Source organism: Neoarius graeffei, chromosome 11 (assembly GCF_027579695.1).
Source record: "Neoarius graeffei isolate fNeoGra1 chromosome 11, fNeoGra1.pri, whole genome shotgun sequence".
NCBI classification, from domain to species: domain Eukaryota; kingdom Metazoa; phylum Chordata; class Actinopteri; order Siluriformes; family Ariidae; genus Neoarius; species Neoarius graeffei.
Window position 1 is genome coordinate 37,573,582 of NC_083579.1, and position 18,230 is coordinate 37,591,811.

General features: G+C 40.4%; 1 protein-coding gene across 4 annotated transcripts; it reads left to right on the plus strand.

The window, feature by feature from the left end:
- The first annotated feature begins 822 nt into the window (after window positions 1–822).
- brms1la (BRMS1 like transcriptional repressor a) lies at window positions 823–18,230 on the plus strand. Of its 4 annotated transcripts, none has more exons than XM_060933802.1 (11): window positions 823–1,097; window positions 2,464–2,615; window positions 3,447–3,537; window positions 3,841–3,968; window positions 10,166–10,245; window positions 10,326–10,422; window positions 10,504–10,593; window positions 12,273–12,337; window positions 12,443–12,482; window positions 17,493–17,622; window positions 17,839–18,230. In XM_060933802.1, exons 2-11 carry the CDS (start codon window positions 2,480–2,482, stop codon window positions 17,954–17,956), a joined length of 975 nt encoding a protein of 324 aa, XP_060789785.1. In that variant the 5' UTR covers window positions 823–1,097; window positions 2,464–2,479; the 3' UTR covers window positions 17,957–18,230. The 4 variants fall into 4 exon arrangements, with proteins under 4 accessions (XP_060789785.1, XP_060789786.1, XP_060789788.1 ...); XM_060933803.1 differs by having other exon boundaries at window positions 823–1,045; XM_060933805.1 differs by lacking the exon at window positions 12,443–12,482 and having other exon boundaries at window positions 17,839–17,926.

An 18,230-nucleotide genomic window follows, 5' to 3' on the forward strand; every position in this document is an offset into this window, starting at 1 on the left:
GCAATCCAACACCTTCATTTTCCACTCCCTTTATTTCTTTAATAAATACAGAAGGCCAATCTTACAGTAATAAACATTGCAAAATAACCATAAACATATTGTTTTTCACACAGTACCAATTTACTAAGTATTATCATTCTAATAACACGATATTACCCGAGTCAGGATATTACACAACACTAGCAGTTTTATGTTTATAGGATGATAAAATTGTATTAATTAATGAAGTTTCCTGCTTGTTGACCAAAGTGCTGTATGAAGTTAAGAGCATATAAAATATTGCAAATAAAAAATGGAGCTTGGAAGCTAACAAAGAAGCCTGAATATGAATTTTATATGTTTAAATTGTATGCACATTATGATATATTTTTATGACATGAAATTATTTGTTGTGGTGTATTTAATAAATTTATATTTTTGCTCATGATTTTTTCTTTCTTTTAAACTTGCTAGGGGTAAAATTAGCCTTTAAAAACATAATTCAAAATTGCAGGTTATTTGAGATTTAAAAAATTCAGTGCAAATCTAAGATTGTTATTATTTGTATTATTATATATTTATGTAAAATTCTGGCTGTAGCTATTTTTATTCAAGTATAACTATTTATTTGTTTAAATCTTTAATATGTTTACTTTTTCTTTTAAAGTGGCGATCGACTTTTCGTCGTTCTGTTAATTGGGCCTAGTACAAATAACTGTAAACATCACGGTCATGGCTCGAGGTGTTGTCGGGAAATGTAGGTTTCTGCCAGCCGAGATTCGACTGAACGGAAGCAATGATACGATATTTAAAAACTACATTTCCCACAATCCCTCAGTAGGCGCCAGGACACCGGTCAGCCCCTTGGCTGGAAGCTAGTTAAGCAATTTTAGCAAAAATATTGGAGTTTAGCTAGAAGCAAATCCAGCGGGCGATGAGCTAAACTTTTGACAGTTAGAGATTATTTCATCAAGTTTCAGCTTTATGAATGAATGTTAATGTTAAATTCTGTGTAAGTGAGTGTGAAGAGTGTGTTTCTGGACCGTCGCCAGATTTATTAAAACAGGCAGGTGGCTAGCGGTGTGTCAACATCAGCAGCTGTGATGCGTGTGATGTTTGTATGTTTGTGTATTATATATAATTTGTATGTATGTGTGAGAGAGATGTGTGTGAGCTGTGTGTTGTGTCTGTATAGTCTGGTGTGTTTTGAATAATGTGTGATGTGAGTGTTGTGTCTGTATTGTTTGTGATGTGTGTCTGTATAGTGTGTGATGTGTCTGTTTTGTGTGTTTATAGTGAGTGAGGTGTGTGAGTGTTGTCTGTATAGTGTGCGAGGGGTGTCTGTATAATGAGTGTTGTCTGTATGGTGTGTGACGTGTCTGTATAATGAGTGTCTGTATAGTGTGCGAGGGGTGTCTGTATAATGAGTGTCTGTATAATGAGTGTCTGTATAGTGTGCGAGGGGTGTCTGTATAATTGGTGTCTGTATAATGAGTGTTGTCTGTATGGTGTGTGACGTGTCTGTATAATGAGTGTTGTCTGTATGGCGTGTGACGTGTCTGTATAATGAGTGTTGTCTGTATGGCGTGTGACGTGTCTGTATAATGAGTGTTGTCTGTATGGCGTGTGACGTGTCTGTATAACGAGTGTCGTCTGTATGGCGCGTGAGACGTGTCTGTATAACGAGTGTCGTCTGTATGGCGCGTGAGACGTGTCTGTATAACGAGTGTCGTCTGTATGGCGTGAGACGTGTCTGTATAACGAGTGTCGTCTGTATGGCGTGAGACGTGTCTGTATAACGAGTGTCGTCTGTATGGCGTGAGACGTGTCTGTATAACGAGTGTCGTCTGTATGGCGCGTGAGACGTGTCTGTGTAACGAGTGTCGTCTGTATGGCGCGTGAGACGTGTCTGTGTAACGAGTGTCGTCTGTATGGCGTGAGACGTGTCTGTGTAACGAGTGTCGTCTGTATGGCGTGAGACGTGTCTGTGTAACGAGTGTCGTCTGTATGGCGCGTGAGACGTGTCTGTGTAACGAGTGTCGTCTGTATGGCGCGTGAGACGTGTCTGTGTAACGAGTGTCGTCTGTATGGCGCGTGAGACGTGTCTGTGTAACGAGTGTCGTCTGTATGGCGCGTGAGACGTGTCTGTGTAACGAGTGTCGTCTGTATGGCGCGTGAGACGTGTCTGTGTAACGAGTGTCGTCTGTATGGCGCGTGAGACGTGTCTGTGTAACGAGTGTCGTCTGTATGGCGCGTGAGACGTGTCTGTGTAACGAGTGTCGTCTGTATGGCGCGTGAGACGTGTCTGTGTAACGAGTGTCGTCTGTATGGCGCGTGAGACGTGTCTGTGTAACGAGTGTCGTCTGTATGGCGCGTGAGACGTGTCTGTGTAACGAGTGTCGTCTGTATGGCGCGTGAGACGTGTCTGTGTAACGAGTGTCGTCTGTATAATGAGAGGTTTGTGTGTGCTGAATGTTTGTGCAGGTGAGTGGTTTCTAAGATGCCAGTTCACTCGAAGGAGAAGAAGGAGAGCGCTCAGGAGGAGATGGAGGTGGATTACGGAGAGCAGGAGGGCAGTAGCTCAGAGGAGGAGGACACTGACACTTCATCCGGCTCTGAGGATGGAGAGAGCTCTGGTAACACACCGACACAACACAAACCACAACAAACGTGCAGTGCTGTGCAGAAGTTTTGGTACCTATTTTATTACAGATGTTTATATTTTATGATTTTTGCATTATTGAGTCAGTGCAAAAATAGATTACAGAACAGAGCAATTTGTAGCAATCAGTCTCCAGCATCCTCAGTAAAACCTCACCCAGCATTTCCTTATAAATTGCACACAGCCTTCTTCAGAATAATGATGTAGGTTGAAAAAAAAAAAAAAAGTGTTTTCACACCAAATGCTGACTTTTGTCACTTCAGTGTATTTAGTGTATGTTACTGCTCTTTATAGTATATTTTTAAATATAGAAATGTTTCATTTCATTATTATCGAAGCCAGCTTTGCTGTACAGTATTTCTTCACTTTTACAAAATGTACTTTATTCAGACAATGATCATGAACACTGACTGCTTTGATTTAATGCACTGTTAAATAAGATTCAATTAGATAAATAAATAAAATGACAAAATATTTATTAATAATTGGTCTAATAATTGAGATGATGATGATAATAATAAAAATGAGTTATTTTATTCTTATTATTAGATTTGTTTCCATGTTGTGGTTATTATGAATTTTTTCTTTCATTGTATGGGTTGAACAATAATGCTAATAAAAACAAATAACTAACTAAACTTATAATAAGCTTGTTAAATGCAGTGTAACTCAAATATATTACGAAATATTCTTCATACTTTGTCACTGTGCCAATGTTAAAACAGTTCACATTTTCAGTGCAAAGCTGTTGTGATGAGTATACAGTATTTAGTGTGTGTGTGTGTGTGTGTGTGTGTGTGTATAGAGATGGACGATGAGGACTGTGAGAGGAGACGGCTGGAATGTCTGGATGAGATGACGAATCTGGAGAAACAGTTTACAGACCTGAAGGATCAGTGCGTACTCGATTCTGAAGCCTCATTACAATCCTGTTTAACCTAGTGCCCTCATCCGCTTCCTCTAACGTCTGCTCCGTCCCTGAGGCATTAGTAAATACACCAGCTGTAACAAGATCCGGAATATTTCACAGCTTGAAGACGAGCCGGTTTCATGTGTTTGACCTTGCTGCTGTGTAACTAGTCGGAGCATGTCCTGACCTGTTCTGCATCAGCAACCTGACAGACCAGTGCGTTAATTATCAGATAACAGAGTTTTATCAACACCGTGTCATCGTGTGTGCGTGTGCACATGTGTTTCAGGCTGTATAAGGAGCGGTTGAGTCAGGTTGATGCTAAACTACAGGAAGTGATCTCCGGGAAAGCATCTGAGTATCTGGAACCTCTCGCAAACCTGCAGGAGAACATGCAGATCAGAACTAAAGTGGCAGGTAACACCACACTGCTCACACGATGACTTTTACACCAGCACACTGCTGCTGGATTCTGATTGGTCAGAAGGTGTTGATTAATTCTCAAGAACAGCAGCCCTGACAGCAGTGCAGCTGCAAATCACAGGTTTCTATGAATGCACTCGTTCTAATACATCATTGTTTCTATAGTAACAGCTCGTTCACAGGGACGTGTACAGCGAACACGACTACTAATAAAAGTGTAATCATTAATGTATTATTTATATAAGACACAATAGTACATTTTACAGTGCCTTGCAAAAGTATTCATACCCCTTGAACTTTTTCACATTTTTGCACCTTACAACCATGAACTTAAAAGTTTTTTTTTTTTTTTAATTGAGATTTTATGTGATAGACCAACACAGAGTAGCACATAATTGTGAAGTGAAACGAAAATGATAAATGGTCTTCAAAATTTTAAACAAATAAAAATCTGAAAAATGTGATGTGCATTAGTATTCAGCCCCCCTGCGTCAATACTTTGTAGAGCCACCTTTTGCTGCAATTACAGCTGCAAGTCTTTTGTGGTATGTCTGTACCAGCTTTGCACATCTAGACACTGAAATTTTTGCCCATTCTTCTTTGCAAAATAGCTCAAGCTCAGCCGGATTGGATGGAGAGCGTCTGTGAACAGCAATTTTCAAGTCTTGCCACAGATGCTCAATGGGATTTAGGTCTGGACTTTGACTGGGCCATTCTAACACATGAATATTCTTTGATCTAAACCAGGGCTTTTCAAAGTGTGGGGCGCGCCCCCCCGGGGGGCGCCAGAGTTCTTCGGGGGGGCGCAACGTGAGGAGCCTTTAGCAGAGACAAAATGGATCAATTTTTAGTACCTAAAGCTACAGTGAGTGAGGAGACGGAGTTTGGGCCAAGCAAAAAAACCCAGAGCCTCCAGGATGTTGCGATTTGCAACTTCAGCGCAAATTCAACCAATCCCCGCGAATTCAGGGCGGTGTTACAATTATATCCAATCACCGCAACTTTCCCGCAAATTTGACCAATCGTTGGCGTCGTCTTGAAGTGACGTCCACAAACTACCTTCCGCCTTACTTCCGTGTTTACGTTCAAGAGAAGCAGCATGCGCGCAGTGTTGCCAGATTGGTTTTAAGTGCATTTTGGCAGATTTTGAACATATTTTGGGCTGGAAAACGTCAGCAGTATCTGGCAACATTGCATGATGTGCGAGTCAGTGTTTATGTAAGCTTAAATTCTGTTACTGAAAGTGTGTTATGTTTACAGTGAAGGACTGTGTGCACTTTATTATTTTTTTTACTTAATACAAGAAAGTAATGGATGCTAACATTTTTGCCAAAATGGTATTTTATTTTCCATTGTTTAGGCAGCTTCAGCATCATACTGAGATTCTGTTCAAATTGTTTTTTTTTTCTTCTATGAACCCTGAGCCATTTATTTTATTAGTTTATAATTATTGTTTAATTTAGTCTTCAGGAGAGACTGCCTGCACACAGCACTAGTATTAATAGTTTTTTTTCTTACATGAAAGCTGAGGCATTTATATTCTATTTTAAGGTAACTTCATGTTGTGCTGTGAGGTTCTATGCACTTTAACTTTTGAACCAACAGGTGCATTTGGATAAGTAAAGCCTATTTTTCTGCATTTTTGTAGTCCTGGTAATCTTTTATATTGGTAAAGTTGTTTATAGGACCATTTCTCAGTGCCTTTGTTTTTTAATCAATAGTTTTTCAGTAATAACTTAATATTTAAGATGTCACTCAATTTTAATCACAAAAAGAGAAAATCGCAACAATTTCTCGCAACTTTCACTTCCTCCCGCAATGTAATCGCAACAAAAACCTAAAAAACACCGCAACTTTCATCGCAATTTTTTTGGGAACCCCCCCGCAACATCAGACATTTTAGCCCACAACAATCACAAAAAAGGCCCGCGGAATCCTGGGGGACTGAAAAAAGAAGGAAGTATGACCACGATTATTTAAAGTTTGGATTTTCATGGACTGGATCTGAAGATGCTCCACTGCCACAGTGTGTTGTCTGCCAAGAGGTGCTAGCTAACGATGCTATGAGATGTTTAAAATGTGTAAAACAAGATGTTTTAAAAAGCACAGATGTTTAAAATGTGAAAAATAAAAAAATAAAAATGTGTACAACAACCATTTTTTTTTTTAATACGAATGGAACATTAAGTATAGCAACAACAAAAATTGTAGGGGGGCGCTGTTGTTTATTTGCTCTCCGAGGGGGGGCTGACTCTCCCACACTTTGAAAACCCCTGATCTAAACCATTCCATTGTAGCTCTGGCTGTATGTTTAGGGTCATTGTCTTGCTGGAAGGTGAATCTCCTTCCCAGTCTCAAGTCTTTTGCAGCCTCCAACAGGTTTTCTTCCAGGATTGCCCTGTATTTAGCTCCATCCATCTTCCCATCAACTCTGGCCAGCTTCCCTGTCCCTGCTGAAGAAAAGCATCCCCATAGCATGATGCTGCCACCACCATGTTTCACAGTGGGGATGGTGTGCGTAGGGTGATGAGCAGTGTTAGTTTTCCGCCACACATAGCGCTTTGCATTTAGGCCAAAAAGTTCAACTTTGGTCTCATCTGACCAAAGCACCTTCTTCCACATGTTTGCTGTGTCCCCTACATGGCTTCTTATGCCTGTCGTTCAACAATGGCTTTCTTCTTGCGACTCTTCCAAAAAGGCCAGATTTGTGGAGTGTACGACTTATAGTTGTCCTGTGCACAGATTCTCCCACCTGAGCTGTGGATTTCTGCAGCTCCTCCAGAGTGATCATGGGCCTCTTGGCTGCTTCTCTGACCAGTGCCCTCCTTGCTCGCTCTGTCAGTTTAGGTGGACGGCCATGTCTTGGTAGGTTTGCAGTTGTGCCATACTTTTTCCATTTTTGAATGATGGATTGAGCAGTGCTTCTTGAGATGTTTGGCGCTTGGGATATTTTTTTATAACCTAACCCTGCTTTAAACTTCTCCAGAACTTTATCCCTGACCTGTCTGGTGAGTTCTTTGGTCTTCATGATGCTGTTTGTTCTTCAGTGTTCTCTAACAAACCACTGAGGCCTTCACAGAACAAGTGTATTTATGCTGAGAGTAAATTGCACACAGTAGGACTCTATTAACTAATTAATGACTTCTGAAGGCAATTGATTGCACTGGATTGTATTTAGAGGTATCAGAGTACAGGGGGCTGAATACTAATGCACACCACATTTTTCAGATTTTTATTTGTTTAAAATTTTGAAGACCATTTATCATTTTTGTTTCACTTCACAATTATGTGCTACTCTGTGTTGGTCTATCACATAAAATCTCAATAAAAAACTTTTAAGTTCGTGGTTGTAAGGTGGAAAAATGTGAAAAAGTTCAAGGGGTATGAATACTTTTGCAAGGCACTGTATATATTAACGTCTTGTATTTGTATTAAGTGTTTTATGATGATTAAGTATTAATAATAATAATAATAATAATAATACACTGCCCTGATTTTAAAAAAAAAAGTCAAATTCTAATATTTAATTTGTCTGCCTTTAGCTTTGTTTACAGCATGCGTTCACTGTGGCATTGTTTTGATAAACGTATGCAATGTCACAACATTTATTTCAGTCCAGAGTTGGATGAATTTTTAACCGAAATCTTGTGTTGAGGATGGGAGAGTCGAACCACTATGTAAAGTCTTCTCCAGCACATCCCAGAGATTCTCAGTGGGGTTAAGGTCGGGACTCTGTGGTGGCCAGTTCATGTGTGAAAATGATTCCTCATGCTTCCTGAACCACTCTTTCACAACCTGAGCCCTAATTTTTATGCCCGTGCCATCAGGAAAGAAAAAATCCATTGATGTGATGATAACCTGGTCATTCAGTACATTCAGGTCGTCAGCTGATTTTATTTTATTGCCCCATAATGTTGCTGAGCCTCGACCTGACCAACTGAAGCAACCCCAGAGAGGCTTGTACAGTGGCCACTATACATGATGGACACATCTCTTCATGCGCTTCCCTTCTTACCCTGACACACCCATTACACACTCAGGAACAGGGTAAATCTAGATTTATCAAACCACATGACCTTTTTCCATTGCTGCGGAGTCCAATCGTTCTGCTCCCCAGCAAACTGAAGCTTTTTCTCCTGATTAGTCTCACTAACAAGTGGTTTTCTTATGGACACACAGCTGTTTCGTCCCAATCCTGTGAGTTCTCGTCACATTGTGAGTGTGGAAACGCTCTTAATTTCACTATTAAATATAGCCGTGAGTTCGATTGTCAATTTTATTTTTTTTTTAATAATCAGTTCGACTTCATCAAGCATTTAAGTGATCTCTGATCATGGTCAGTCAAGATCTTTTTCCAACCACATTTTTTCCAAGAAGTTGATGGTTCACCACTATCCTTCCAGGTTTTAATCATGCATTGGACTGTTCTTAACCCAGTTCCCGTAATATCAGCAATCTCCTTAGTTACGTCACCCGCAATGGAGTAAGCGGGCCGAGGTATTGTAATCAGTGCGGTTTGTGTGTGTCTGTCTGTTAACAATCTAGTGTCTAGACGGTTGCACCGATTGACTTCATATTTTCAGGGTTGGTGGACAATGGGCCGTAGATTACCTGATTAATGCTTAGTTTACACGGACCCAGGTATGTATAGAAACGGATAACCCCACCTCTCCGTTTTCAAAAATATCCATGATTACACCAGACCGTTCTCCAAAATATCTGCATTTACATGGATCCGCATAGATACGCAGCTAAGTGCTATTATGAGCATGCCAAACATGTAGGTGGCAGTGTAAGGAGAAGTATAAAGCCATACAGTATTAGCCTATCAGAATCGTGAAAATACAAATGACATGACGGCGGCGGCGACGTTGGTAAGCAGCAAGCCTTTGTCTTGGTGGGAGGAAAAGTGCCTGAAAAACTGTGACCCTCCTCACAGTCCTTCTCCTCTGCTCCTCATAAAGCAGTTGTCCTATTTGCAAATGCAAACAAACCAAAAGTGTTTGCAAATATGTAAAAAGGACGACCACCCGTGTTGCATACATGAGACCATCAAACCAAAATATTGAGCGCCTGACGCAAATATTGTTCTGTGACTCATATCGTGACGTCGGGAAAACCTAAAACTCCGTTTTCCACTATTTACATGCAGGCATGAAAACGGAGTTTTCAGAAATCTCCACTTTGCCCGGAGTTTTCAAAGATATCCGTTTTCAGTGACTGAAACCTCCGTTTACGTGTAAATGAGAGGTGCAACTGCATAAATAAATATGCGTCTTCATAGATATCCGGCTACGTGTAAACGGAGCATAAATTTTGGGGGTAATCGGGTCAAGGTCACCAGAAAGGTCAACCTTTCAGTTGAAATAACACATTTTCTGTTATAACTCAAAAACGGTTGCCAATAGACAGATGTTTACTATTATGGTCATATAGGAACTCCTATATGGCCTTTCATTTGGCACCATGATCTTTGACCTTGAGTGACTCTAAAAGGTCAAACTCAAGGTCACAGATTTTCAACAGGCTGTAACTTGAAAATGGTTGATGGTAGACCGATATTTACCATTATCAACTCACAGGAAGTGCCATATGGGCTTTCATGTGGCACCATGATCTTTGACCTTAAAAGGTCAAACTGAAGGTCATGGGTTTTCTAAGGGCTATAATTTTAAACTGGTTCATGATAGCCAGATGTTTACCATTATCAACATATAGGAAGTCCTATATGGGCTTTCAGTTGCTGCCATGACCTTTGACCTTGAATGACTTTGAAATGTCAAACTCAAGGTCATGGATTTTCATAGGACTATAACCTGACAGCTGGTGATTGAGAAATATTGCCATTATCAACATATAGGTATAAAATAAGTGCTGCTGGGAGAGGTTTGTTTTGCCTGGCAACACTTGTTTTCTTTGTTTGATGCAGGTCAATAATTTGACCTTCTGAAACACAGTAGCATCTTTTCCATGAGCACGGAATACGTCTTTAGACACGCTTGTTTAAGAAATGAGAAGCTACTCACTGCATCAGTTAGGATGAAAAGAATTGTTGCCAGCTGAAACAATCACTGCAGTAATTATCCAGTCAAAGGCTCTTATGTATTTGGTTATTTAAATCCAAATGGTGATTTGTTTGTGCTGGTCAGTGTATTAATAATGATTGTGTGTGTGTGTGTGTGTGTGTGTAGGTATCTACAGGGAGCTGTGTTTGGAGTCAGTGAAACATAAATATGATTGTGAGACTCAGGCAGCATTTCAGCACTGGGAGGTGAGCAGTGCGCGTGCACACACACAGATTTGTGTTTTGTGTTATTTTGGTGTAAATGTGTGTGTGTGTGTGTGTTGTAGAGTGAGAAGCTGCTGCTGTTCGACACGGTGCAGACTGAACTGGAAGAAAAAATCAGACGGCTGGAAGAAGACCGACACAGTATAGACATCACCTCAGGTACATCATCATTACTGTTATTGAGATATAGCAAGGTTATGATGTAACTTCATGTTTGTTTGTTTGGTTTTTTTTTTCCAGAGCTGTGGAACGATGAACTGCAGTCGAGAAAAAACAAAAAGAAAGATCCCTTCAGTCCGGACAAGAAGAAAAAACCTGTCGTGGTGTCCGATATCCTTCACCTCTCATTTATTTTCTCTGTATTTAACTGTGTCTATACACAGAGTATACACTGAGTGCAGAATTATTAGGCAAGTGAGTATTTTGACCACAACATCCTTTTAATGCATGTTGTCCCACTCCAAGCTGTTTAGGCTTGAAAGCCTACTACCAATTAAGTATATCAGGTGCTGTGCATCTGTGTAATGAGAGGGGGTGTGGTCTAATGACATCAACACCCTATATCAGGTGTGCATAATTATTAGGCAACCTCTTTTCCTCTGGCAAAATGGGTCAGAAGAGAGATCTGATAGACTTTGAAAAGTATAAAATTGTGAGATGTCTTGCAGACGGATGCAGCACTCTTGAAATTGTGAAGATGTTGAAACGTGATCACTGAACAATCAAGCGTTTCATTGCAAATAGTCAACAGGGTCGAAAGAAGCGTGTGGGGAAAAAAAAGGCGCAAAATAACTGCACATGATCTGCGGAAAATCAAGCGTGAAGCTAACAAGCAGCCATTAGCATCCAGTTCTGCCATATTCCAGAGTTGCAACATTCCTGGAGTGTCAAAGAGTACAAGGTGTGCAATACTGAGGGACATGGCCAAGGTAAGGAAGGCTGAAAAACAACCACCACTGAGTAAGGCACACAAGATAAAATGTCAAGACTGGGCCAAGAAATATCTTAAGACTGATTTTTCTAAGGTGCTGTGGTCTGATGAGATGAGAGTGACTCTTGATGGGCCAGATGGATGGGCCTGTGGCTGGATCAGTAATGGGCACAGAGCTCCACTCCGACTCAGACGCCAGCAAGGTGGAGGTGGAGTACTGCTATGGGCTGGTATCATCAAAGACGAGCTTGTTGGACCTTTTCGAGTTGAGGATGGACTCAAACTCAACTCCCAGACCTACTGCCAGTTCCTGGAAGAAACCTTCAAGCAGTGGTATAGGAAAAAGTCAGCAGAAGAACATGATTTTCATGCAGGATAACGCTCCATCTCATGCGTCCAAATACTCCACTGCGTGGCTAGCCAGTAAAGGTCTGAAAGGTGAAAAAAATAATGACATGGCCCCCTTGTTCACCTGACCTAAACCCCATAGAGAACCTGTGGTCCATTATAAAACGTGAGGTCTACAAAGAGGGAAAACAGTACACCTCTCTGAACAGCGTCTGGGAGGCCGTGGTTGCTGCTGCACACAATGTTGGTCGTGAACAGATAAAGAAATTGACAGAATCTATGGATGGAAGGCTTTTGAGTGTCCTCATGAAGAAGGGTGGCTATATTGGTCACTGATTTGTTTTTGTTTTGTGTTTGAATGTCAGATATGTTTATTTGCAAATCTGGAGTTGTCATATCAGTGTACCTGGTGAAAATAAATAAGTGAAATGGCTACATATTTGGTTTTTATTAAGTTGCCTAATAATTCTGCACAGTGAAAGTTACCTGAATACATACATATTCTCCTAAAATGGCCAAAACTAAAAACACCCCACTCTAACTTCCATACATATTCAGCTTTGATATTTATGAGTCTTTTTGTTTGATTGAGAACATAGTTGTTGTTCAATAATAAAACTAATCCTCAAAAATACAACTTGCCTAATAATTCTGCACTCCGTGTAGAGGATACTGTGCATGTATAATATATAACTGTGAAATTATATATTCTATTCCTTAACCTGTACACGGCCATATATCGTTTACATGCTGCATGATCTGGACATTCTGGAGGACTGGACCGCCATCAGAAAGGTTCAGAACTAATCTCACACTTCTTATTTTTATCTTAAATATGAATTTTATATTAAGAATGAGCAGATTATCACTTCGGGTTTGATAAAAAGTGTATATTTGTAGGCCATGGCCACTTTGGGACCTCACCGAGTCAAACCTGATGGTAAAGTCTTTACATTCCTCATTTTTATTTATTTATTTATTTATTATCATTTGTTTGTTTATGATGTCAAAAAAAAACCCATCCTAATTTTATTTTTATTTTTTTCCTGTGGCAGAATGATTGTACAGCATCGATCTTTAATTGGGGGGGGGGACAAGAATTTGGTACACAGGTTAATTTATTTTGGATTTTCTGAAATCAACACAGGGTCAAAATTATACATACAGCGCACCTCATTTGGTTAAATGTCCCTTAGCAAGTTTCACTTTGAGCAGATGCTTTTGGTCGCCATCAACAAGCTTTTGTCAGAAATCTGGTTGGATATTTGACCAATCTTCCTGGCAGAATTGGTAGAGTTGAATTAAACGTGTTTCCTGACACGGACCTGACTTTTAAAACACAGTCCATGTGTTTTCAACAAGGTTAAGGTCAGGACTTTGGGAAGGCCATTGGATTTATCCATTCCACTACTAGTTTTAATGTGTTTGGTGCCGTTGTCCTGTTGGAACACTCAACTGGGTCCAAAGTTTCAACCATCTAGCTGATGGTTTGAGGTTATTTTGAAGAATTCTGAGGTAGTCTTCTATCTTCATTATTCCATCCACTTGGCTGAACCCTGCTTAACAGTTGGGACAGTGTTCTTTGCAGAGATGAGAATTTTCCGCGGATCCGCGGAATTCCGAGTTTTTCCCGCTGAAAATGTCATTTTTGTGAAACGTGTAAATCCGTTGAGAAAATTTCAGGGGGGGGGGGTAGGGGTCGGTGCGAGGCGAGGCTTGTGGTGGCACAAGTAGTCAGGACTGACCACCCGCCCGCCCGCCAGCATCTTTCGCAGGGATGAGAATTTTTCGCCAATTGGCAGATTTCCGACTTTTTCAGACCAAAATGATCGTTTTTGAGATCGATGTAAATCCGTTGAGAAATTTTCAGGGTGTGTGTGTATTGTTAACGATCTGTGGTCACCTTATAACGCAGACATCCCGAGTCTCCCGGAAGTTCCGGGAGTCTCCCGCATATTGATAGCGGCTCCCTGATGCCCGCAAATTGGAGAATATCTCCCAGAATCTAGAGCAAGCAAGCAAGAGCGCGCACGCGCAACATTGTCTGCCTCGCGCATCTTAGAATGTGTGCATATGACGGAGCGCGAGAGAGAGACTGCGTGTGTGCCTGTTCATGTAGCGCATGCTAGACAAAGGGCATCCTGATTGGGTTACTCAGCAAAATAAGCCAATCAGCTTTCAGTGTGGGCGGGCTTTTATCCCTTTTCTTGAGGACCGATGTTTTCAGTTGAGTCAGTGCAGCCTACAGGATCGGCATGGCAGAGAGAGAGCGCGCGCCCCCAAAAAACGAAAATACAAAACCGACTTCACCTCAGATTACACAAAAGAATCTCCCTGTCTAATAAGGGTCAAAAATAATGACAGTTTCGCGAAATGTACTGTTTGCAGCAGTGGTTTCAGCATTGCCCATGGTGGCTTAACCCATTGACGCTGGATGCTGCATCGCGCAACATTGCCCCTAGCGCCGGTTGTTGCATAACGCAACATTGCCCCAAATGCTGGTTGCTGCATAACACAGCATTGTTGATTTGTCATTATTTTCAAGACGCATGCCAGATTTGTTTTTTTTTTTTTTTTATAAAAATGTGTTGGTGTTAATGCTGAATGAGCATGATCCAATAAAAGCAGAGAATTTTATCTTTTAAATGCAACTTATTTCATGTCTTTATGTGCTTCAGAGGCTGAGATATTGAATTTTTCATAGGCGTTTTCAATTAATTATTTTTATTTCAGAAAACCCTCAAGCAGATGGGGACCTTTTCTAAAAACTGGCTTAGGCATTTGCAGACGTTTTTTTGCAGGCGTTTCAGGCGTCAATGGGTTAAATGATTGTAAAGGACATGTTGAGGTGAGGAGTGTCAGTTCATGTGCATTATATTTAGGTCTACAACAGGCTGTCATGAAAAGACCAAACTTATTGAAGATTTCCGTAAAGTAACAATGTATGAATATACATCATATATATCACATATATATCAAATACACGTCATACATGTGTGTATCTTTTATAAATGGGGTTAGCTTATCTAATGTAGCATGTTGGGGAGAATCATAGTATCATATCTATATTTCTGATCAAATTTTAGGTATGATACCGTGTATAACTCTCCTACTTATTGCTCATTTCATAGGGGGACGGGGACAGGGGGGAATTGCTGGCATGTGCCGCGCGGGAGCGTCTGCCCAAGTTTTTTAGGCCGAGATGAACTTAGTTTTTGATTAAAAAAATTTCCAATATGTAATGCCCATTGTCCATGCCTGTTCTTTAATTCAAAATCACCATCTTGATCTTCAGATTGACCGTATGGTATCTGTATTACATTACACAACATCCTGTCCAGATAAAACCTCGTTAGTACACACAACAGTTGAAAGGGAAGTGATAAGTGATGTTGAATGTTGCCTGCTTAATATGCAAGACCTCCTGCTACCATGATAACATCAGAAGAAAGCTTAAGAGAATATGATAGAACTTTTTCTGGTTTGCACTTTATTTTAAAGGATTAGAATATTCAAAGACATGAATAGCTAAAATGCAGAAATATAATACTGTAGAGCTCGTTTATATTAAAAGGTGCATTGATTTTTTTTTTTTAAATCATCAAATGTGAATTGATTAAAAACAAGTCTCTTGTACCATTAATCATTTTCACCTGGTAGTCCACCAAGTATTTGGAATTTATTTCCAAATAAATTGCAACTTTTTGCTGATAAAATTAATGGTTTTGGGGTAAAAAAAAAAAAGCCAAAACTCATTAGCTCTAGCCCCCTGGGCCCCCACCGGGGCTCTGCCCCTGGGCCCCGCTGGGTGCTTGCGGCCCCCAAACCTCTGGCTTTTTTCAGACTTTTTAAATATTTTTCATTCTCATCCCTGCCGAAAGTTTCGGCAACGCTCATCGCAAAATTAGTTGCAGCTGTGATAACGGAAATTGTCATTGCTTTCTTCAATATTTATGCTAACGACAACTCATGACGATTTCCGGCAAAGTTTTGGCACTAGTTTCATCTCACTTCTACAATTCATGGAGAAACAAGCTATATAATAAATATAAGCTAATATATAATTTTTTTTTAAAGACATTGCACAGTATATCTACCTCCATGTTTGCACATTGTTTGTTTGCCTCTCCTTTTTTTTAAAAAATATCTTCATTTTTCACTCTACCTTTTATATTTTGCATTCCATATGCACTTTATATTTCATATTTTATATATATATTTATTTTTATTTTGGTAAGCGTAGTTTGGTCGGGCAGTTGCAAAATAAGAATTTCATTACCCAATAATAAACCGCTGTGTCTGTTATTGTGTACATGACAAAAAAAAAATCTTGAATCTATACGTACACGGTTTTGATCACTTCTTAAGTTCTAGTTATTTTGGTTAGTTTTCAAAGTTACTTCGCCAATATGGCGAAAGTTTTGGACCGCAAAAATCAGGATCGTGCCAGGGAAATCGATAAATCGAACGGGATAAAGAACTGTTTACGATGGGCATGGCTCGATAGTAGTGTTACCGTGCAGATAGGGACCCAAACTGTGACGACGTGCCTGACGGAACATATCCGAAAAGTGGACGTGCCAGGAAAGGTTCTGTGTATTCTGTGCTCAGATATGATCAATTATGGAAACAGGAGCTAGAAACATCCAGGAGCACATCAAAACAAAAAAGCACAAAGGTACGTTTTACTTAAATTGTCAAAGATAGAGTCAGGAGGAATCTAATATATCGTTACGGTTACCTCCATTATCGCTCACGATATATATCTGTAGGGATTTGTTATCTTAAAGTTTATAAACGTTTTAAACCATCAATGAATTTGAAAAAAAATATATATATAAGGCGCACCCCCCTTTGAAACCCCCCCCATGCACGCTTTGCGTGCATTATGTCTGCCCTTGGCAGACATTTCAGAGTTTTTTTTTTTAAATGTCCCATTCTCATTCCTGTCTTTGGGTTAAATGCTTCAGCTTTACTCATCCAAACAGACTTCTGGTCATTGTGGCCAAACAACTCCATCTTTGCCTGATCTGACCATAAAACCTTTCTTCCCCCAGAAGCCTTTTTCTTTGTCCATGGATTCTGCTGTAAACTTTAGTCGAGCTTGAAGGTGTAGATTTTGGAGCAGGGACTTCTGTCTTGGACAGCAGCCTCTCAGTCCATGGTGATGTAAAACTCACTGAACTGTAAACAGGGACACTGGTGTTCCAGTAGCTTCTGGTTCATGGCAGGCCTGTGCCTTGGTGGTTCCTGGGTTTATCCTGACCATCTGAACCAGTTTCCTCTCAGCTGATGGTGACGGTTTGGGTCGTTGTCCAGACCTTGGTAAAATGGCTTCACCACCCAATACTTGTCAAACAGTTGTATAGAGTTTATTGGTACAGAGACGCTACCAGCTGTAGTCAATCATGATGACTAACAGGTGGTTAAGAGGCCTCGGCAAGTTAAGACATTTTGGAATTTTCAGCATTCATAATCTGAGTGGGTGTATGTACATTTTTGACCGGGTGTTGATTTCAGAAAACCCAAACTAAACAAATTAAACCTTGTGCCGCAAAATTTTTTTCTCTTATTAAAGCTGCATGTTGTACAATCATCCTGCTACAGAGAGAGAGAACAGTTCACAGAAATCATTTTAAGCCCAATCTTGCCATGACATTCATGTTCATGAGTTTCTGTAAATTTGAGTGCAACTGTAAATGTTTAAAAAATAAGACAGCTTCTGCTTATGATATAAAAATGCATTTTGTACATCACACGAATCATCTGACACCGTCCACTTCCAAAAATTATGTACAGTATTTAAATGAATGAATTGTGTTTTTGTTATCATCTTTTCCAACTTTGACCAGCACCGTCATAGACAGCTTTACCTCCGAGTACCGTTTTCCTGAATGAACGTCGAAAGACTCGGGCAGTGAACTCCTCGTCCTTGTTGCATGTTTTTCAGTTTGTTCATCTAAAAGCGAGAAGCAGCAGCACAGCGCGCGCTCGGAGGACGGCCGGCTGCTGTACGATGGAGAATGGTACAGTCGAGGACAAACCATCTGTATAGACAAGAAGGACGAGTTTCCCACCAGGTCTGACTCTCATTTACTCTCTCAGTGATGTGTGCACGTTGTGGTTAAATAGCACGGACACACTCGTCCACTTCGTTTCTCAGTTTCTTTACTGAGACAAGGATGAGTTGGTGAAGTCACTGTAACCATGGCAACACGGCCTCACCACTAAACCACTACAGTTTGCCTGTGTCCTGATACTGAAAGCCTCTGCCTTTCTCTCTCTCTCTCCTACAGTGCTATAATAACGACCATAAATCACGATGAAGTTTGGTTTAAGCGTTCGGACGGCAGCAAATCGAAGCTTTACATCTCACAGCTGCAGAAAGGCAAATACACCATCAAACACGCCTGAGAGAACCTGACGAACCGCGCCACGTGTTCAACAACACTGTTCCATAACTTGTATATGTGTGTGATGCTCCTTGTTTTCATTTTCATTCTTACAGATGTTATTTTTCTGAGGTGATCGTATTTTTTTTCTACGTTTTCTGTAAATATACTCCACTTCGACTGCTGCCTGATGGATCAGTGTTACTCTTACCTGTGTGTGTGAGTGAGAGAGAAAGAGAACGATGTTTACATTTCTGCTATAGCCATGTGCCACAATTAAAGTTTCATATCACAAA